At 40.7% G+C, this 23,027-nt stretch overlaps 1 protein-coding gene across 2 annotated transcripts; it reads left to right on the plus strand.

Moving 5' to 3' along the window:
• The first annotated feature begins 5,704 nt into the window (after positions 1 to 5,704).
• Positions 5,705 to 22,817, plus strand: FBXO30 (F-box protein 30). Of its 2 annotated transcripts, XM_014893139.2 has the most exons (4): positions 5,711 to 5,858; positions 10,356 to 10,460; positions 16,998 to 19,086; positions 19,897 to 22,817. In XM_014893139.2, the coding sequence occupies exons 3-4, from the start codon at positions 17,014 to 17,016 to the stop codon at positions 20,098 to 20,100; spliced, it is 2,277 nt and encodes a 758-aa protein (XP_014748625.1). In that variant the 5' UTR covers positions 5,711 to 5,858; positions 10,356 to 10,460; positions 16,998 to 17,013; the 3' UTR covers positions 20,101 to 22,817. The 2 variants fall into 2 exon arrangements, with proteins under 2 accessions (XP_014748628.1, XP_014748625.1); XM_014893142.2 differs by lacking the exon at positions 10,356 to 10,460 and having other exon boundaries at positions 5,705 to 5,858.
• The last annotated feature ends 210 nt before the right edge of the window (positions 22,818 to 23,027 follow it).

Raw genomic sequence — 23,027 nt, forward strand, 5'->3', positions numbered from 1 at the left:
AAAATATCTTTCAAACCTGAGCTCAAATCCTAATATATGCTCTAGTATGTCCTTTGCCATCCTAGTAATTCACACTAATATGTATAAATAAACTTCCCCAGTTTGGATGTGAACAGCATTGCTGATAACAGTTCTGAACCATAAGTACAATTGGGAGAGTCAATAAAGCCCCATTGACTTACTTTCATTGTTCTTGTTGCTGGGTGTATCCCTTGTATGACTAAAATCATATTTGATTAGGAATTAATTGTCAGAGACTGTTAGTACCTCCTTGTGAACAATAGTTCTGCAAAAAAAACCCCCACAACTTTTGCAAGCAGTGCATTGATTTGCTGTGGTGGAAAATTAGGTCAGTATAGCTACACTTGTGCAAGCTGCCCTGGGCCACCTGTAGCTCCATGTCTTCGTGTGCAGGTTCAGGCCACTGTTGACCTCAAGTGACTTCAAATGAGCCTGTCTGCAAAAAGAGTTAGTGTTCCACGACAAGTCCTCTTAGTAGCAGAGAGTCCTGCTTTGGCTGCAGGACAAGCTGTCCTGTGCCTCTGGAATACACGATATATTGGTTTGCATATAGAGGTGTCAGAGCCCTCTCTTGAAAGGAGATAGCTCCTATTCATGGCCTCATAGAGCTGGTAGAGCTTTTCCTTCCTCTTCTTGTTCAGCTTTTCCTGAGCAAGCAGATTTGTGCATTAATTGGCTTTTCATTTTAGAGAAGCATATATATGCCTTATAATTTGCCATTTTTTTATCAGAATTGTACTAATGATGGCAGAATGACCAGAAATAATAAATCCAACTTCATTTTCCACTCACATGGTCTCTTATGGTCCTATTAAGCAGAAGCTAACAGCCCACAGGGAAGCAGCTCCAACTAAATGGTTCGCTAGAAACAAGAAAGTTCTATGTGGCCTACTGAAAATCACCATCACGCTTTTAAAGTAAAAAATGCGACAGTGATTTGAAGTTGAATTCTTATCACTGTCTTGAGATTAAAACTGAAGTCTCCTGTAATAAAAAAAAACATAAATATATTAATGCACAAATACATTAATGCACACATCATTCCCTTGTCAATGTACTCTTTTGGATTAGCACTTGTACACAGCCCAACCAGACGTTCCTGTATGACTAACACACTGCTTCCTGATCAGTCCGAAGGGCTGGAAGCTACCATGCCTCCCTGCCAGTAAGCTTTGGTAAAAACTAAAGCCAGACGTTTTGAGGCACAAATGGTTTGTAGTTTACTGGGTGATGAATGAGCCCTAAGTGCACTCCTCTTAGTCCTGACTCTTCTTCTCACCTATCATGATACTGCCAAAGCCAGAAATAAGCCATGGTGTTGTGCACCAGGCAGTAGCATGTAGATGATCTTTTCATCCTTGGTTCCCCTTGCAGCCCTGCATGACAAGTTCAAACATCTCAGTAGTTCCATGACTTGACCTTCAGCTCCTTTCCCCCTCAGATAAAACACTGAAGTGACATCTGTCACACCACCAGTTCAGTTTTGTAAGGGAAAAATGAAAATAAATGAAAAGCACTAGTGGGTGACTGAATCTTTCTAAGTCTTCTGAATTAATCACTCGTCAATGCTAGCTAGATATTTGCTTTTACTTCTGAACAAATGAGGTAGCTTGGAATCACTAAAACCTGAGGTCACGCAGTATGGCAAGGTTGTCTAGAAAGAACATTCTCAAACATATGGAAAAAATAAAAATACTAACAGATTAAAACTGCTGAAGTGTAGCTATACAAACAACTTACTGGTGCCAAAGAGAATTACATCCAGCAAAGGTGTCATGCCACTGTTATTTTATTTGTTTAATGAGACACTCCACCTCCTCTAAAACCCAGTTTTTGGCTATTAAAGCCCAGAAGGTGCAAAGATCCTCCTGAGCACTGCAGCTTCCAAGTCAAACCTTACATGAGCTCAGAAAGGTCTCCTGATACTGCTATGCGAGACTCAGCCATTCACACAGGTCCTTCAAAGATGGTGTCAGAGGCTCCATCTCTCCCCTCTTTCCACCACTCCAAATCAGACACAGCTCCATCAGGCTCTCTATAGCCATGCTGTAACTTAGACAGCTTTAAGAACAATTCAGTCCTAAAACCTAGCTGCCATCCATAATGAAGATGCAATTCCACATCATGGACAGTTTTCCCTTCAGATTGGAGATTGGTTCATCCTCTCCTAGAGGATGGATCATACAGGATGAAACTCCTGTGAAGCTGCAGGAGAGCCCCAGATGGCTGACAACAGCTCTTCCCTATGAAAGCAACTCCTGAGTTAAAGAGGCAGTATCATATCCCAGAAAACTGTATCCTGCACATATGTATGGCACCGAATCATTTGAGGTTTATTTTGTTTAGAAGACCACCACTGTGATGCTTAATTCCTCTAACAATTACACTCTTCCTCCTATGTCTATCTACAATCAGGCAAGAGAGTCCAATTTGGCAGGATCAAAATTTCATTGACTTTTTTAGGTTGTGGAATCTCCTTCTTTGGAAATACTCAAAACCTGCTTGGATGCAGTTCGGTGTAACCTACTCTGGGTGAATCTGCTTTGGCAGGGGGCTGGACTACATGGCCTCCAGAGGACCCTTTGACGTCCAACCATTCTGTGATTCTGAAGGTATTTATATCCCAGCATCTGAGTCAGAGGACCAAGAATTCCCACAAAACAACTGGAGCAACTGCAGCTTTAATGGTTCTAACTTATTAGCTGGGCAGTTATCCTGACATTGAAACATCTGACCCCACGGAGGAGATTTTCCGACCAAAAAAACCTTCTTTATGCTAAAGACAGAACAGGATGAAACAATAGAGAATCCCCAAATTCATTAGCTTATCAAGAAGCTTCTTTTATAATTAATGTTCCAGATGTCCTAAAATAACTCAAAAGGCTTTAGAAAAGGTATTACTATGACTACTATGCTACTTCTATTCTCTAAACTATTTGATACCCTTTTGTTTTAATGACAAAGCACCTTGTTAAAGAGGAGAGGCTTTGCCTGAAAAGGTATAACCGGAAAGGCATTAAAGTAAGTATCAGACCACTTGTTGGGCCTAGGTTAAAAACACAAGCTCAAGAGCTGCAAAAAACTTCTTTTGAGGTCTCTGTTGTTTGGAAACATCCTGCTGTCAAAGCTGTGCAGTGCAAATTGCGTATGTGGCTTTGTGGGCAGATCTTAGCTGTTTATTTTTACACACTGCTAAATACGAACACTCACACATTGGTAAATCTACTTGCAAATACATTTCGGAAACACTTGAAATTTGTTTTCCTGCTCTATATCTCCATGCTAAAAGGATTTCCAGACATAAATACCCATCAGTGAAAAGTGACTGTGACAGTTCAAATTTTAAATTAGAAAGTGCTTAAATAATTTACATTTCATAGGAAGTGACAGCAAACAAATTGCACTACCCACAACCTTAGGAATAAATGTGGTTTATTTCACATACAGCCACTCACTTACAGGAGATCATCTGCACACCTCAGCAATTGCCTTGGCATTTGATGTAGACTTTACTTCATATTAAGGGAAAGACACAAATCACACTGCCTCAAGAATTAATTTACACTTCACTCTCCTGTTGGCTTCACTGACAGTGGCATGTACAGAACAATAGCAGACCAGACACAGATATTAATTTTCCATTTGTGAGTAACCAGAGTGAACGTTCAGTCATTTTGGATTTAAGCCAGTAAAAAATAAACCCTCCAGTGGTTCACCCAGTGAATCCTCAAAGACTTCCTGGTTTGTACGTGAATGGTACTAGCCAAATTGTATGATTAAAGCTTGCCTGTTTACCTTAAACAACAGTTCATGAGAATGATGATGATTGTCAGCTGGGGATCATGAGCAAGTATACCCATCAAAGCATTAGAGAAGAAGCAGATTGTTCCCTGAATGACAAATCTCAGCTGAGGTACGAAAAAGGAAGTCCAAGCCACAGAAATTCATTCCCCTCACTCAAAAGAAGCAATTAAAATAAAGTGCCCGGCTTCTATTGTAGAAGCTCAGTTCCAGCACAGAGCCAGCCAGCCACAAAAGCACTGCAACAGCCCATGTAATTAATATCTCAGACAGGCAGTGAGCACACTCTGCTGTGGTGAGAGTAAGCAGTGCAGTAACCTCACCTGTCCCACAGCAAACATTGCCAGTAAGAAGCAGTTGTGAAAACCAGTGACTGTCTGCATGGATTCTGCCCAGCAGTTATTATAATTGTCTGATGAGCAGATGAAACTATTCTGCTTGGCTTCTCTGAGTCATGGTGCCAATCCCTACCATCTTCTGGGGCTCACTTGGCTAATTATTATATACTGATCCTATAATCATACCTATGAGGGGAAAAGGGCCTGTCCTTAGGATCAAGGCTGTCAAATAAGGGTGGGGCAAACCTGACAGTGCTTATTATAAGAAGTGCTGGCAATGATGCCTCAATATTAAGGTCATCTTACATTCTGTCTTACATAGCTAACATGGAAATGATTACTTATGCCTTGCCATCATGCTCTCTTAGAGAAAGAAAGACTCCTCTAAGATGAAAAATGCCAAACTTGAAACAGTCACATTTTTACTCACTCCCCACACCTGTACCTGGGGTTAGGTGCTAAGAGATTGAGAGGATCTATTTGGCTAGCTCTTAAACATCTATAACCTCTCTCCAACAGAAATCTACACAAATAGCAGGAAATAAGGTCTTCAGAAACTGGGTGCAGACCAACAAGATTTTCCTTGAAGCTTAACGAAAAAAAAAATTTTTTTGTCAATTAAGTAATCTCTATCTTCTGTGGCCACAACATACCTAGCAGTACATTTAATATTTTCCCTCTGAAAAAAAGGCATGGTCCAAGTTAAAGTGCTTTTTCCCCCTCAGGACTCTTAAGACACACGGCAGCCCCTTAAAACAGGGCATGCATATGAGGAATAACAACCCTTGCAGAGGTAACACCCTGTATAACTCCTACCTAGCTACAAGCTCTTATACTGGCTTCCACAGGCCGAAGGGTAGAACTTGCAAAGGAAAGCTCAGCAACCAGCACCTGTGGGTACGTGGCCAAGTTTCTGGGAATGAAGCTGGCCCCTAAGTCCAACACACTCCAAGAAAGGTCTTAGAGAAGCATTGCCAGTAACACAAAAAGACGTACTGTGATGGCTGGCAAGAAAGGTTTTCTTGAGGTGACAGCTTTAGCAAAGCCAAAGCCTGCAGAGGCCCAGAAAAGGTGATCGGGTTACGGGATGGATTGTGGTGGTGGACCTACGCTGGAACCAAGGCTGCTGACCCAGCCCCAGGCGAGCGAAGCGGGGCTGTCTGCACCCAAAGCAACAGCCGTGCCCACCGCGCCCTCCGCGCGCAACACCGCCTGCACAGGAAGGCTCGGGACAGCTGCCGGAGCAGTGACCCCAGGGCCAGGGGACGGGCTACGGGCCGAGCAGGGCAGGCCCAAAGGCCACGGCGCCCTCCCAGCGCGGCCCTTCTCTCCCGGCCGCAGCCGCCTCCGCGCACGCGCGCGGGGCACGGTGGGAGAGCGCACGCGACATCCGGACACCCCCGCCCCTTCCGCCGAGGGTGGAGCGGGGACGCGCCGGCGCGCGCGCTCCCGGGTCTCGACCCCGCCCCCTGTGGCTGGCACGCGCGCGCGCGCGGCAGGCGGGGGCGCGGCCGGAGCGGGGCCGCGCCGGGAGCCCCGCGGGCGGCGAGGCCGGGCCGGGAGAGGCGGAGCCAAGCGAAGAGAAGAGAAACGGACCGGGCGCGGCGGCGGTGGCGGCTGGAGCCCGTTGGGGGAAAAGCGCGAGGCGCAGCGCAGGCTCCCGCCCCTGCTTGCCTGCCTGCGGAGCGACGGGGACGGGTGAGCTGCCGCTGCTGTCCGCGACTGGCGGGGAGAGCCGGGCCCTGCGTTCCGCCTGGGGCCGCGCCCGCTGCCCGGCAGCCGGGCGGTAAACAAATGGCGGCCCGGCGGCGGCCCGAGCGCCCCGGGGCGCCTGCCCGCCGCCGCCGCCCCTGACAGATCGCCGCTGTAAGAGGCCGACGTGGGCTCTATGTGCGGCTCCATCGGCGTCGCCTCCTCCTCGCCCGCCCCCCGTGCCCCGCGGGGCCCGGAGCGCCGGGTGTGTGCCTGCCGTGCCGGGCCATGTCGGGTGGCCGCTGCCGCCGGGCCCACGGGTGGCGGCGGGCCGAGCTGTGCCGCGGCCGCTTCCTCTGACCCCGCCGTGCTGCCAGCGCTGTCGGGGTGTCGCGATAGCACGTGGGGAAGGCGTAGGGCCGGGGTCTGCCGGGTGCTGTGGAGACTGCAGTCGGAGGGTCGCCTTTCTGCGTGAAAGGAGGGGGCAGAGAGCAAGTAATCCAGAGGTATTGCTAAAATCCTCCTCTAATCCCCCGTGTTTGTGTTATTTCGAGTAGATGTGCAAGAGGAGGTGTTTTCTCTCTTCTCTCAGGCCCCTTTTTAATGGCTGTTTTTTGACGTGCGGTGGAGCCTTTGTTTCCCTCCTTGAGGAAGGTAACGAGGGTTGTGAGGCTGTACTCCTGTAACCTCACGGGCCGGCAGTCAGAAGCATACAGGGAGATGACAGCAGCTTGTTGAACGGCTCGCGTGTTGGAACAGTTGTGTGGCCTGACTTCCAAAAGTTCTAGCGTCGCTGTTGTTCGCAGTAGGTCTTCAGAATTCTTAAGGGCAATAACCGTGGGCTGGAGAGGTGGCTTTCTTTTGTTCTGTAAAGCTCTGCTTGGATTTGGCTGAGGAGCTTTTTATAATCTTTGCTTCCCTTTCGCTGATTATGTTGTTAATATGCCAGATAAGTGTTTGTTGGCATACTAGTCCAAACGCAGTGCCCGTGAAGTAACAGCCTCACCTTAGTACTTAAGGCAAGATATCTCCTCTGCATTCTCTAGAATTGGTGTGGAGTACTTTTACTTGGATGGTTAAGTCCTTCACCTGGACACCTGCTGCCTTCTGCTTCACGTTGATGTGGTACACCTTAATTTGTGCTGTGATTTGGGGGATTAATGTTCATGCATCCCCTTTGAGGAGGATGTCATTTTTTATGACCTTCCCCTCTGCACCCCTCTCCCAGAAGTACAAAAAATATTAGAAGAACTTTGTTGGTAAGGAAGTTGAGTACCTGGAATACTGTAAAATGCAGTAGCAGCTTTACTCTGTATATATATAAATATCTATGTGGAATTTCTTCATAATGGTCAAGTTTCATGGAGAGAAGAAATAGATTAGAGAGAGTGAATTTGGATCGTATTGCAGCTGAGACTTTTTGTGGGATCTCTTCTCTCATTTTCTTCCAAAGTTAGAAGGTGTTAGAGAACAGGAGAATCCCAGGAGAATGGACAAAAGCTGTGCAAAAGCAGTGTTTTTACTCTGCTGCCTGAACATTGTTTTGCACTAAATTCTACATTTACTCAGTTAACTCATTAAATTCAGGTTATATTTCCCTTGCCTCCTACTTGGATGTTGGACATCTAATGGACTAAATAAATGCTGCCTTTAACAAGTAATATCAGGTTGGAAAGTCTCTGGACAAGATGTTTGCATGTTTTTGGACAGCCAGGTTTTTAGGACGTAAAGAGTGTCTGCAACAGAGGGTGTAGTCTACAAGTTTGTGAAGAAGAAAGCATATGGTTATTAATCTTCAAATGAGTTCCTGTGTCTGCTGCAGATTTCAGCTGTGTAAGAAACCCCTGTTTTGCCTTCAGTCCAATTGAACTAAAAGTAACAAAATTTCCCTCATATTGATAGACCTATTTCTTTTGTGGGTTTTGTCTAAAAGGAGGCAAATGCTGTTTGCCTCTGGCAATGAGATCCAGTGGAATAAAGATGGGAGCAGGGAACCATCAGGGTATAGTCATCATTGTACTGGTGACAATTTCCCTTCAGTTTCCTTATCTGCATAATAAGAATAAAGATGGTGTATCTGTTGGTGAGATGGCTAGATTGTGTAAGGGGGTGGTAAGTATTCCTAAACAGACCATTAAGAAATGAATATTTACATTATGGTTGCAGAAAAATCTATGTAAACTGTCCTGTGTCAGGACACTGTCTAATCTCGATATTGAATGAAGGAAAAAGACTGAAAAGTCTTGTAGTAGAAACTGGTCTGAAACAGGCCAAGAGAGTTAAAATGGCAAGGAAGCTCTAGATTCTGACTTCCTTTCAAGCTACTGTTTCTAATACTTTCTGATGTGACACTTGGTGTCTTGTTATAATTTTATAGTAATCTGTTAATGCTGTTCGAAGCTTCAGGACCCTGCTAACCCCTATAGTCAGTAGAACATCCAGCTGAGTAGATTGTGCTGTTTCTTACCAAATATCCAACATTGATCTAAGGTCTTAATTATGAATCATGATGAAAAAAATGATAGGTTTGAGAATGGGAGGCATGTTGAGGTAAGTTTCTGAGTGGTGTAGTTACAGCTGTTCATGTAAAACTTTAGGTAGTGGTTCAGGCTGATTGTGATACCTGGTTCAGACTTTGCTACAGAGGTGCTAAAAGATTGGTGGTGTTTTGTTGAAGTTCAGGCTTTTATTTGTCTGTTTAGAAGCCTCTCTAGTACAAATGTAGTTTTCCAAAAGTCCTGTTTGACAGAGAAATTTGTTGGTGTGATAGATTCATTGCAAATAGGATCTTTATAGGAGTGTGCTTTATTGGCAAAGCTTTAATGCTCTTACAAAATCTTGTTTTGTCTGAGTCACTGCTGTCACCAGATAAGGAATGTGTGTGGATAGGATCGTTCAGCTGGAGTCCTTAGGCAGGAAGAAATAACATCAAGCCTGTGGGCATTTGGAAGAGGCATTCTGAAATACCTTTTCTCTAATGATATTAGAGATAAATCGATGAATAATCGTATGTCCTAAAGCCCTGTACAAACTTATAGTGAAGATGTTCATGTTTTCCAGTTCTTCATTCATGTTAGAAACATATTGAAAGGGCTGGTATAATATGCTCACTATGAGATATATTCCCAGCTTTCTGCCATTAATTATTTGACATAGGTGAGGTTTTTGTTCAGCGAATAGTTTTATTTAAAACTGGCTTTTTTTTACTGTTTTGTTGGTTTTAAAACCAAGCAGCTTGGAAGGGGGAAAAACCTGGCAGTTGATGCAAAAAGTGTCTTCCATTTGATAAGAAAGGGTAATACCTGAAAATAGAATAGATTAAAGTTGTTAAAACTGTCTTATAATATCAAGGTTTTTTTTGTTTTACTTCAAAATTTTCAAAATATTTTGAGACAAAGTCCCATAATTTCTACTTCAGTGTAATCTGATAAGGTATCCTTGTGGGTATGTCTTAAATTTTTTTGTGACTGTCTATTTTGCTGCATATTTGTTAGGCCATTGTCTACTAACAAGGGTATATGTTTAACAGATCAAATAACTTGACATGGACAGAATACAAGGCAATGCACTTCAGTGTAGGATGTTGGAGAGAAGTTGCTTTCATAGTCTATTTACCTTAAAGTTGTTTTCTCATTTTGCTATGGGAGCTGGTTAAACTTGTGTCGTAGGGCCTGAAACAGTATATTAATGAGATGTTTGGCCTGTTTTCTGTAAGTATGCAGAGGTCAGGAATTCTTCAGCAGCAGCATGTATGAATTGAAATATTATGTAAGAAGGATTTATTTTTGGTTTCTTTTGGGTGGTTAAAACTACCTACCGTAATACAGAATGCATTATTTTTTCTGTTTCTGGTTACTGAGAAATGGCTTATTTTCTTTCCTACTTTTCTGGGGAATTTGTGAGTTGGTATTGGGATACGAATATCATTGTTCCTTTGGGCATATCATCTCGGTTTCACTTCTCTTAATTTTTAGTGGTGATCCTTGGGCATGAAAGAATGGAAGAAGCATCTTGTTACAATAAAAAGCTTTTTAATAATAAGCAACTCCTTAATAAGTTCCCATGTATGAAGACTGAAGATGGACAAATTTTAACTAGACTAAAATGCAGTTTGTAAAAGAATCAAGCTTTATTTATTTTTCTTAGTTCTCCAGCTGTTGTAATCTTTCATAAGATTTTGAGATTTTTTTCTGAAGTGGTCAGAGCAGTGAATGAAGTGCAGTAGGTCAGAATAATAACTTTTAATAATCTCTTACAGCCTTAAATATAATTAGGTTACCATCCAGTGTGACTAACAGCTAGCAATAAGCTAAAATGATAGAACTTAGCTTGTACTTGGGAAGTCTGTTAAAAACTTGTTCCTATTCCCATAAAATGTACAAAAAAATTCAATATTTGTAGCCCCAGACAGTGTAAGCGCGTGACCTTTTCAAGGGATTGTACGTACAGAAAGTAATGTCTACACCTGAAATGAAGCCTTACTTCTGATCTCATTTCTTGCAGAATCTGCAGCAATCGAGGAGTCACACTGTGTTCAAGTTCAGAAGTGCTTTACACATGAAATCTACTGGCTCTCTAGCTGATTCTGCCCTGTCACCATCTCAACAGGTAGAGTGCTTTTGTGCCTGAGCCATGCAGCAAGTGTAGCTGTTCCTCGGGTGGTCGTCCTGTGTCCGTGTGTGGCCAAAGGCACATTGAGGTCTTTGGGTTTCTTCTCTGGGGAATCTGTCAAGGAAGCAGGAACGCATGGCAGATCTGTCACAAAAGTACTCTAAAGAAAAGCCTAGTAGTTTTGCTTTTGATTTTTAGCACTCTTTTAACTGAGTTAACAGGGATAGAAGAAAGTGTTCTATCATTTCATCAGAGCTTCTATTCTAACATGTAACAAAGCCAGACACGTAGGGTATCAGTGGAGGGTCCATTTCAGTCAAAGCAATGTTTTACTTTGGTTCTTTTCCCCTTGAATTCTATTTTTTTTTGGCTGCAATGGTTTGGGAGGAAATAATTTGCCACCAGGAAGAAAGGATATATGGGGCAGGGGCAGAGGCAGACATGGAAAAGTCTTCTTTATAAGGCTGGTATAATAAAGGTTGCAATTCCCTTTAATTCTAGTGCTCATTATTTATGCTATAGTTAGAGAGTTCTCTTTTTTTTGTCTGGTTTGTTTGTGAGGTGGATAGGTAACTTTGATTTATGCTTAAAAAGGTAGCTAGTATATATTCCTCCTTCAATGCTAGACCACTGGTAAAACTAGAATCTTTCCAGCAGTATGTGTCCCCCTGAGGGTTTTTTTCTTGCAGTAAAAAGCCATGTTTTAGTGTAACCTTTTTCTTCCTCTTTTGTGTAATACATAATAATAGCTGTAGACTATGATGGTAATGATTGAAGTAGCGTCCTGCTTACATAGTAGTTTGGGGTTTAGTAATTGGAGCTCTTTTCATGTTTTCAGTGATTAACAATAAATAAATGTAGACTCGTTCTAGTATGTTCAGTATGTGCAGTCACTACCAGCCAGGGAAAATGCTTTTGTCTTTGTTGTGTGAGAATGCAGTGAACACTCATCCATCCAACTGTTTTGAATATAGTTTTAGCTTCCCTGGTCTACCTTGTTTAACAGAAATTAGGGTTGTCCTGATGAACTTAGGGGTAGGGGGAAGTAATTACTATCGTGTAAGGTTGAGAATTTAAGTTTGGCATGAGAAAGACAAGCTTCTGATAGAAACCTGGGTAAAAGATGGAAGATTGAGAAATACAGTTGTCTCTTCTGATGCCTTGGACTGACTACCTAGAAGAGAGGCTAGATAGAGTTATAGAATAAAGTGAGTATTTATTAAAGGCCTTTAACAGATACACCTTGGGCAATGCAGGAGCCTCACAGAGGCTACACCCAAGATGGATGAAGTCACGAGTTTATCAGGCCAATATAAGTTTGGCCTGTTTGCATTTCAGGGGTTAATTGTTCAATTACAGCTTCAGGTAATGAAGTCACATTCCCCCAGTTTGCCCCTTCCCCAATTTCCTTTGGTTTATTCTTTTTGGGCCTGAGGCTATCATGATGACCTTGGTCCTCAGGCTTGGAAGGATTGTTTTGTCTGACCAAACTGTGATGAGAGGTTACTAAAATTCTATATGAAGTTCAGAACACTAATCCAGTACAGGATCTGAAAAATATAAAAGCTAAACTTAAGGCATCACTTCTGCAGTGTCCAAAACAAAAGGGAATTTTTTAGTACAGTTTGCATGTATTTGCTTGTGGGTGGATTTGGATGCTCCTGGGAGTTTAAACCTGTAGTACAGCTTGTATGTCTCTAGTCTTCTACTTCCTTGAAGCAGTAATTTAGGAACCTGTTGGTCTATTCAGTTGAATTTGATAGAAGAGTCTCAAAGGTAGTTCAGCTTTATAGGTTTGATGAATAAAAGGTGGCGTGTAGTGGAGGGCTCCAATAGCAGTAATGGTTGCTGTGATTTCCTGTCTTATTGGCCCCAAAGAATTCATATAGTAGAGAGTGAGCAAGCAGACTTTGGGATTGATAAGTACAGCTTTTGTGATAGAGAAGAAAGTGAGAACTTGCACTTGCAACTGAAGCATTGTGTGTGTCTGAAACCCTTATTATGCTATTTTATGTTTGTGTTACAACAGCAACTGGAAATCACGTGGCTGTAGCAGCTGGAATTTTAATCCTTTTAATTATGACAGATTTTCAAAGCATGTTCTGGCTGATTTAGTCAGCTGACTGTATAGTATGTACAATAACATCAAGTGATGGCACAAATTCTGAGAGCAGTGGTCACCTCACTGGAACGGGATGTATTTTTAGGTTTCTCTGCTAGTAACAGTCAAGTGTATGTACTTCGGCACCCTGAACTGGAGGAACTGAAGCTGGTTGCTGACACTACACTATCAGAAAAGGACAGCTGTTCATTCTTGCTGTAGTCATTGATCTGACACTGTCTTCTGACCATATTGTGACAAGGAACACAGTGGGATATAAACACTGTAAATATTACTGGTGTTTTAACGATAGGTATTTTTCTCTATGTCAGCAATGACATTCTTTGTTTGCCCTTTCAATTTGCTGTATTAGAGGAAATAAAAGGACTTGTTACCTCCAGCGAGAATTTTCTTTATCACCCCTTTACCTAACAGATTTTTTTCTTTACAAAGCAATATTTGGGAAGAGGGTGGTTCTTGTTCTCAGTATAGTACTAATGATATATTGGTTATGGTTCTTTAATGGGAAATTATTCATATGTGAATGCTCTTAATCTATGAATGAAAGAGGTGCTAAATTCTGCGGTTTACAAAGTTAGCTTACAAAATAGAGTGAGTCATGGCCATTTGCTGATTAATCAGTGTGCTAATTCTTGAGGTCTTATCTATTTATTTTACCAGTTTGATAAAGTAATTTGTTTTTTCTCCTTTCAACTTAATTTGCAATTTAAGAATTGAATTATATCAGAAGCCTAAAGTAGTTCAAGCAGTCCAGGAACTCATGACTGCCCAAAACAGCTGTTGAGTTTGAAGCTCAAGTATTAAAATTAAAAATGCATAAAAGGACATTTAATATATTTAAAGAGACTTTTTAGTAACTTATAAATGAAATGCAACATTCTGACTAAATTGAAGTTTTGCAACGGGTGCTGAGGAGTTAAGGCTTGTAAGCAGAACACAGAATTTTAGTCAATGTTCTATTGATGGTCTACTGATGTCTGAAGATACTTTAAGTTATGTGTTTAGAAAACGAGCCAAAGTATTTGAATTTTAAAATAAAGGGCAACTAATACCAAGCTTCTTGGTGACCAGTAAAATTCTTATTTGTAGAAACTGAGAGAATAAGTTACTTCATCTATTTAATTGATCTTGTGCATAACTGTTTCTTGATAAAACCGACCTGAAGCATCCATAAGAGAACAAATTAGCATCTAGCTATTGGTAACACTTGGGATTTTAGTATCAGCTTTGGCTTTCACACCTGTCTGTTAGTGATATTTGATGTTTTCACCTGATTTTGTTTCCTTATTATTTTGAAAGGTCACTTGATTATATGAAATAATTAAGTTTTGATGAATGTTAGCTTATGAGTGAAAGGAGCTCAGGAGCCTGAGAAAAGCCAGTATCATTGTGCAACTCGGGTTTCACAATCTGACTTGTAAAGACCAAGATAGTGTGCTGGGGAGGAGGATGTTTTAGTGTCTTAATAGAATGTTCTGTGTAAGCTCATGCTATTTAAAGATAGTATTTAATGATGGTTGACTAATTTAGGGTATGTCTCCAGAAATGGTGCAGGCAAACATGATCTCAGTTTGACTGTGTTCTGAGCTGCTGCACGTGGGCCAGCTTTGACCAAGAAGCAGTAGAATAGTGCTGGCTTAGCAGTGTGCACTATTTTTCCAACATAATTGACATATGTCCCCTTTCTGGGTTAAGTGAAGGTGGCTTGTCAGCCTTGCGCAAAATCAGTAAAATTTTGGCCCAAATCACTATCATGACATGTCATGCATGTCTTGACATGATCAGATGGTGTAGATATGAAATTCCCACTGAAGTCCAAGTGTCACAGTCGGTGTGGAATGGGCTAGAGGCAGCCATGAGGGTCTGGAATGGACGTGTGTCTCCACCCGCTCCACACACCTGGATTGTGCCCAGTGTGGAACCCCGCGGCGGCAGCACCCGGGGCAGCCCAGGCTGCCCCTCGTTGCTGTGGCGAAACATGCCTGGTCTTGGCAGCATTACCCCCCCGAGCTGCTGTCAGGCTGTACCCAGCTTTTCCACACCATGGGAAAGGGCATTAGCAGCTTGTGACATGAGTGCTCTCTTTTCACCTGGGGTACTGTCAAGTGAATGGTGAAGCTGCTTGATAGGGTGAGAGCATCCATAAGCCCCACAGTGAGGCAGAGGTCATCTCGGGTACCCTCATGGGCAGGTGTGGCCTGTGCAGCTGAGCCCACTTAGCAGCACACCATCCCATCTTAAGAGAGTCATTTTACTCCTGCCCTGAACACACCTGCATGCTGCTCTCCGAGTGGCTCCCTTCTGGCCAGCCTGAAGTGAGCAGGCTATTGCTTAATGGGAGCTCTGTTTAGATAGATGAAACAGGGGCTGTGCTCTCTAATGGCCCTGGCATTATAAACTAGCAATTGCCTATATCAGTCTTATTTCCATTTTGTCTTATGCACTTTAAAATACACACATAACCAGAGAGCTTCGTTTTGATCTTTTCACCTGTTGACTTGAGGAGAAGTGGTTTGGTTTCAGTATTGATGGAAATTTCTAAGATTTTCTTTGGTCTAGCAACAGGCCACAGTATTTAGCAAGAATTACTCAGAGAGGGTTTTGCTGGAAGAGCTAAAATTGTCTTCAGAGAAGTCAAATAATTTTCATTCTTTATCGAACATGTTTAATCTCTTTGTAGTAGATGCTATCTGACTTAATTTGCAAGTCAAAAGCAGGTTATGTGCCAGAGAGGTTTGCAAAAATGTTGAACAAGTCAGTCACTGAGTCCAGTGATACACTTGACAATTTATTACTGTTACTCAATATATAAATGCTAAGGTATGGTGGGGGAAATTCAGCTGTGTTTTGCCTGCTAAGTGTAGCACATACGCTTTTTTGTTAAAAGTGTTCAGGAGAGTGGGTGGCTAAAATATTTAAGTTATCCAAATTACGACGCATGGGGGGATGAGGACTGATTGCTACTTAAAGTTGGCATGAATTTCAAAGCATTATAAAAGAATACAAGTGAGTGAAGTGTCACATAGATTTCTATTTAAATGCTTTAAAGTATTTAAAGTGAAGTGTCTAAAAGGCACTTTTTTTCCTTTTACCTTCAGTTTAAGAAAGCAGTTTTCTTTTTATAGTTTAGAGTAATTTTAATTTAAGAAGGTTTAATGCATTAAGCCTGTAGTGTTTAGTCTAAAGACAATGCGTCAGAGCACTTGTTACCAGAATAAGTAACCAGTTTTATTGATCTTAAATTCTTTGAGTGTTTTCTTTCTCAAAAAATTGCTAATAAGGAAAAGATGAAATTGAGCAATGTATTTTTGAAACAGTATTTTTGAAATTTGGCTCTGTGCAAGTCATTCACTGATACCTCTGAACTTTAATCCCTACTGGTACCACTTCTGAGAGGGAGTTTGTAAGAGCACAAGGGGAGAGCTTGGTAACTTGTGTGGGCCTGCACTTCAGCTAGAGAGCAGTTCCAGACTTTCTCAAAGTGTAAGACAAAGACAAAAAGTTTACTCTCATTATTTTTTTTTTCTTTGTTTTTTGATGCCACAGCAAAGATTTGAATTTTTTGTTGGTATTAATGTGTTGTTATAGATTGCACCATGGATGTGTATGTATTTTGATTTTTATTGCTATTTGGCCTTGTTATGCAGAGCTGTTGGTATCCTGACCCTTTGAATTGCTGGTATTGTGATCAGGGCAGCCATAGGATGCATTAAAAAATTACCTTTTGTGGGTTGAAGTGGACATACAGATAGGACCATGTTGGCAACTAAAGTTTTATGTAAATGTTTTCAGTGAAATAAAAGAACTTATTAAATAAATAAAAGGACTGAAGTCTATCAGAAGTAGAGAATGGGATGTGACATGGAATTGAGATGCTTGCTGAGGCTGCAGATTGCCTTAAACAGAACTGCAAGGAGAAGTGTCAGCAGCTTAGGTGGTAGCAGGCAGCCTGGGGAACAGGTTGCCTCTGTTTAATTTAGAATTGCACATGAGGATGAATCTGGTATCCTTTATTTTATCTCTGTTCTCTGTGCAATTGTATCATTTATAATTTTAGGTAGTTGGCTATGTAGTCGAAGGTCATGCTTTTTTTTCATGGAATTGTCTATTTGCAATGGGCAGGGGAAAAGGGCTATTCCACAGTGAAGTATTACACAACATTTTTACTTAAGTTGTACTTCCTAGACCTGGTAAATAAATGCATAGACTGTGTTCTGGGCTCTGATACAAATGTGCATTTTTAATTTTCAGCTAAACTTTTAAGCACCGTTTCTTTGAAATAAGATGTTACATACTTGCTTTCTTAAAATGTCTTCTGATCAAACATGCAAAACTGCAAATAGTAGTAGCTAGCAAATATGAATAATATTGATTTAATATTCTATGCTGTTGTCTCCTTTCTCCTTACTCAGAATTGGACTTACAATCATGGAGGAACATCAGCAGCACTTACACTGTGTGAACTGTGTCAGCCGTCGCTGTATGACCAGACCAGAGCCGGGCATTTCCTGTGATTTGATTGGCTGCCCCTTGGTTTGTGGAGCAGTTTTTCACTCATGTAAAGCTGAGGAACATCGCATGTTATGTCCACTTGAAAGAGTGCCTTGTTTGAATAGTGGCTTTGGATGTCCCTTCATAGTAGCCCGAAATAAAATTGCTGATCATCTCGAAGTTTGTCCGGCGAGTGTGGTATGTTGTACCATGGAGTGGAATAGATGGCCAGTCAGTTATGCTGACCGAAAATCTTACGAAAACCTGAGTAAAGATGTTGATGAAGTGGAGCAGCTAGATATGGCATTAGCTCTTCAAGACCAGCGCATGTTATTAGAATCACTTAAAGTAGCAACTATGATGTCAAAAGCAGGGGATCAAATATCAGAATCCAGAGAGCAAACTTCTGTCAAATCAAGTGCCCCCGATACAGTGCATACCAATGGTTTGATGCCTGTAGATGAAGAGTCCTATGGTGCACTTTATCAAGCTACTGTAGAAACAACGAGGAGTTTAGCTGCTGCTTTGGATATCCTGAACACTGCTACAAGGGACATTGGTATGTTAAGTTCAAACCTTTGCACTTCACCACATGAAATGAAAGAAGATCCCAAGATTAAAGAGCAAGCTTCTAGTGGAGTTATTCAGGATAAAAAGTCTGACTCTGAAAATGCAGATGAAGATAATGTAGGAGCAGTTGGAGGAATTAACTTTGATAGCCTGAGTCAAAATTCACAAATGGAGCAAAATGGGTCTTGTGATATTTGTTATGATGAAGTGCAAAACCATGACTTAAATCTAAACCTCAGTAACTCCTCACTTTTGTGTAATGGCTTTCATGTAGAAAATGAATGTTCAAAGGTGTTGAACCACAGTGAAGATCTTGGTATGTCTAATTCAAAACCGTCCACTGTAGCAAATGGTGAATGTACTGCATCTCATGATGATGAAGCGTTACAGTCTTGCAGCTCCTGCCCTGTAACAGCACAAGTTGAAGTAATACCAGCTGATCACTTAGTTAATGGCAATGCTAATCATGTCCGACTTCTCCAAAGTGCTAATGAAGAAGAAATGTTAGAGAGGCAAGTGGAGCAAGAAAGATTAAGAAACATCGATGCATTTTCACTTTTACGTCATCGATCATACAGGTTCCTCGTTAACCATTATTGGTCAACACCAAAAGAAGACAAAGCTGTTGATACTTCAGATTTGGAGATAACAGAAGATCCTATGGGTCTTCAGGGAATTGATCTAATCACTGCAGCTCTGCTGTTTTGCCTAGGAGATTCTCCCGGAGGTAGGGGAATATCAGAAAGTCGTGCTGTCGATGTCTATCATGTTGACTTTGGGACCCAAACATTTTCTCTCCCATCTGCTATACTGGCCACAAATACAATGGTGGGGGAAATAGCTTCAGCTTCTGCATGTGATCATGCCAATCCACAGCTCTCAAATCCAAGTCCGTTCCAGACCCTTGGACTGGATTTGGTATTGGAATATGTGGCTAGATACCAAACAAAACAGCGTTCAATGTTTACATTTGTTTGTGGACAGTTGTTTAGAAGGAATGAATTTTCGTCGCATTTTAAGAATGTGCATGGAGACATTCATGCTGGCCTTAATGGCTGGATGGAGCAGAGGTGTCCTTTGGCATATTATGGGTGCACATATTCTCAACGAAGGTTTTGCCCTTCAACACAAGGGGCAAAAATTATTCATGACCGCCACTTACGGTCATTTGGAGTTCAGCCTTGTATATCCACAGTATTAGTAGAACCAGCAAAAAGCTGCTTAATTGGACTACACAATGACCATCTGAGTAGTCTACCTTTTGAGGTGCTGCAGCACATTGCTAGTTTTCTAGATGGCTTTAGTTTATGTCAGCTTTCAAGAGTGTCACGTTTAATGAGAGATGTGTGTGGAAGCTTGCTTCAAGCACGTGGAATGGTGATACTGCTTTGGGAGAAGAGAAAGTGCCCAGAAGGAAGTTCTTGGCAGGTTAAAGAAAAGGTAAGTCGTTCCTTTTTTCATTTTCAAGGTGAAAGTATTACATTGGTCCTGCTTCTGCTTTTTCTCTTAATATTATGTCTGTTACTACTGGATTTTGGTATAATTTATCAAGAAGGATATTGTATAGAAAAAGAGGAAATTGCTGCAGGTTGTCTCAGTCTTCTCCACACTTTGAGAAGTAGAAGTAGAATCTGTCTAGTTTCTGATGGATGTAAGTAAATTAACTTCAGTTTTTTTCCAATATTTTAAAAGATTACTTCATGATTTGCTTTAAGATTAATATTCCATAGAAGTGTGAAAGCTGCTTACACAGTTTGCTTTTCTTTCCTGTGTAGTGTTTTTTTTTTCAAACCTCTTGAGATCATATCTGTTGCCTTGGTACTGATTGCCTTAAATATTGAAATAATTTAAAACCTTTGGATGACCTTTGTGTAATACAGTTTTAACCATTCTCCCCACCCTAAACTGCAGAGTATTAGCAACAGTCATTTGGAGCTGCAGAAGTTGATAAGAAACGAACTGTTGTGGCTGGTCTTAAAATACCTTGTCATTTAACTTCTAATTGTATCTATCTTGTGGACACAAAAAATAGTGCCTTTGTTTCTTCCCAGTGTTCAGAGTTGTCTCGGAGTCTGAATCAGCCTGAAACTAACAATATTAAAATCTATGTAGTGTATTTTTGTCATGGTGATTTTTAGTATGAGTTACTGACAATATTACCTGGACGTTTTCTAGCACAAGCGTGTAATTTCCTGCTCTGAGTTCAGGCATCTTAAAACACTGTGAGCCTAAGTGCAGCTTATTTTCTAGGTTTGGCGCTTCAGTACAGCCTTTTGTACTGTGAACGAGTGGAAGTTTGCTGACATCGTGAGCATGGCTGACCACTTGAAGAAGTGTAGCTACAACGCAGTGGAGAGAAGAGAGGAGGCTGTGCCGCTGCCATGTATGTGTGTGACGCGAGAGCTCACCAAGGAGGGACGCTCACTGCGCTCTGTTTTGAAACCAGTACTTTAAGTATTGCAGCCACTCCAATTGCACATACACTCAAGCACCTGATATAACCTCGGTAATATTACGAGACACTTTATTAATGTACTAAAGATACTTTCTAGCTAAATCTACTCTGTCACTGTGTATATAAGGTTTGAAGTGACATTTATTTTTTATAATACTGTTTAGCTGGAAAGTAACGAAAGTTGCCTTAACGTTTGAAAAATTCGGAACTTGCTGGACAGGGTAGTTTTATCTAACTTATATAATTTAAGAACAAAATCCTAAGGTGTGTTTTCTGATTCACTGGTGCCCATGTAGCTGTTAACTGATAGTATTTCCAAAATGGCCTCTAAATGGTATCCACATTCGGATAGGAAACACTGCATTGCAGTGAGAGAAAAGTCCTGTCCAAATCTGTACCTTCTGTGTCTGGTCCTTTTTTTAAAACAAAAAAAAAATTGTAATTCAAATATTTGAAAGATAAGGAAGAATTCAAAACTATAATAGATGTCTCAAACACAGCTTTTAAGCACATCTTTTCTCATGAAATCAGTGTTCTACTGCTCTTCCTAGTTAACTGGTGATCTAGGATCAGCTTTTTTTTATTAAAAGTTTTTTTAGGAATTATCTAAATGAACTCAGATTTACAGCAGCTTAATTTTTAGTACAACTTTGTTTTGACATGTCAGCAATTGCTCTTTTTCTTCTGAACTCTTAACAGTTGTTTTACTTCTGGGAGCAAAACTTTTAGAGCTAAAACCATGGAATACTTGTTTTTACTCTCACACCTACAATGTCAAATGTTCAGAAAATTTTTCCTTGTCCTGCAGTTGGCTGAGGGTTAAATTGTTGGAGCAATCAGAAATTCAAAGTATGGTGATGAACAGTTATGAATTTATAGTGCAGCTAATGAAAGGGCTTTACATGTTCTCTGATGTTGTGAGATGTATTGTTTCCTTTTCTGTTAATTTGTCTATGAAAATGCTGCTTTTTTAGGGAGCATTTTAAATTACTGGTATGTATAGCAAATGTATCATCTTCATAAGATGAGACATGAATTGTTAATTACATAAGGCATATCAGAAATGTTACGTTTAGTCACATTTGTTAAATCAAGAACTTCAATTTGCTTCCAGTCTTCCATAAGAAAAGATCTTACAAAGTGTTTGTGAACAGAGAATACATGCTATGAAAAATGGCCTGGTATAGCAAAACTTTAATAACTTGAACTGACTTCCCAACTTGTTTGTATTACTGTTGGTGTCTCTAGCCTGTTGCACTTAGCAACTGTGCCACAAAGCTAAACAGAAACAGACCAGAGCTTGGAACAATGAAATACAGTGCGTATTTCCATTATAGGAAAAAAAAGAGATAAGTAAGGAGGACATGTTTACAAAAATGGCTAAATTTATTACTTGTAATTTCTGTACTGGATATTGTTTATGGCTAGTCTGGTTGCACTTCACGGCTTTGGTATCTGTACATTTCCCATTCTGGATTCAGTCCAGCAAAACATTCACTGCCTTTTTTCTATTCAGAGTGCTACAGGTGCCCAGAAAAAAACAAAACAACTAGTTCTTCAGTGCCATGAGTTGAAATTATAAGAACTCAAATAGAAGCTTTGCCTGGATCTTCCAACTGCATGTTCTCGTTCCACAACTTCTCTTCTTTGTTTTGTGAAGAGAAGAAAGGAGTAAACCCTCTACAGAAGTTAGCAACACTTGCAGTAATTCTTAGCTGTTACCACAGTTATCTGGAAAGGAGAACCTAGATTCACGTACAGATCTGACTATACCAACTGGGTTTTAGGTAGGAATCTTACACTCCCAGCCCGGTTCTTTGAATGCACTGAAATGCTCATTACCCACAAATTCTTCAGTACAAGGCAGGAGACAGATTTTCATCAGTTCTTGTCTTTTAGCTCTAATGGCTCCTTGCTGCTGTTCTCCAGTGTTTAAAAGTAGTTGTGTGACTGGAAGGATCTGGAAAATTGAGGAGATAATGCTTGCATTTATGGCTAAATCTACTTTAAAACATCTGTCTTGGGTTACTGGTGTTTCTTAGGAGCAGTATGGTGGTTTTGGTACTCTTTGTAATTCCCCAGAACCCTGTAAGTACAGTAGGCAGGCACGTGTCTTGGTGCTTATGGAAAAGAGGATGTTCAGTTAGAGGAACTGGTGTTAGAACCTCGCTTGTAGCACAGTGCAGAACTGCATCTAAAGTATCATCAGTTGTTGATCTATTAAAATGAATTTTTAAAGTACTCTTCTTAAGAAATAACACTATTTCTCAATACATGCACTTTTATTTTCAAATGTAGATACAGGCTTCTTTTTGTTAAATTAGTTTATTTTTTATGAGAATCCAGAGCTATTAAAATATCAATCTTGTAAACAACATCTCTGCCTTGTAAACTGCTCCAAATGCAGGAATACAGTATACTTAGGATAAAACTTTTTTTTTTTTTTTTTTTTTACACTGCTATGCAGTTTGTAAAACATCTATGGTGTATAGTCAGTCTATCAAAATGTGACCTGTTCACATTTGCCCTTGAATTTTAAAAAATGTCATATCCCTTTCCTGGTACATGTTCCGTACAGCATATATAGACAGCTGTTCCAGTCTTTCTTTTACTTGATACCACATTGCTACTTTGTTTAAAATATTACGTTTTCAATCATTATGCAATATTTTTTTTTCAATGTCTGTTGAAATCCTAATAAAACTTTTGGAGTTTCTCTTTTAGTATGATTGTATTTTCTTTAAAGCTCATCCCCAGCCTTTGGGTGTTCAAGCATGGTACTCAGTGTCTGCCTATAGGCTACCAGTAAGTACTCCAAGGAAACTATTTACATTCAAACATTGCATAATTTGGAAGGGATTAATATTTATACACATTTCAGTATGAAGATTGGTCATTCCTTTTCAGATTATCTACCCATTTCTAT

This window comes from Sturnus vulgaris, chromosome 3 (genome assembly GCF_052056855.1).
Source record: "Sturnus vulgaris isolate bStuVul1 chromosome 3, bStuVul1.hap1, whole genome shotgun sequence".
Taxonomy (NCBI): Eukaryota; Metazoa; Chordata; class Aves; order Passeriformes; family Sturnidae; genus Sturnus; species Sturnus vulgaris.

Coding starts and splice junctions, on each gene's coding strand:
- FBXO30 (XM_014893142.2), top strand. CDS start 17,014: ATGGAGGAACATCAGCAGCACTTACACTGTGTGAACTGTGTCAGCCGT. Junction 19,087..19,896: donor CTTGGCAGGTTAAAGAAAAG/GTAAGTCGTTCC, acceptor CTTATTTTCTAG/GTTTGGCGCTTCAGTACAGC.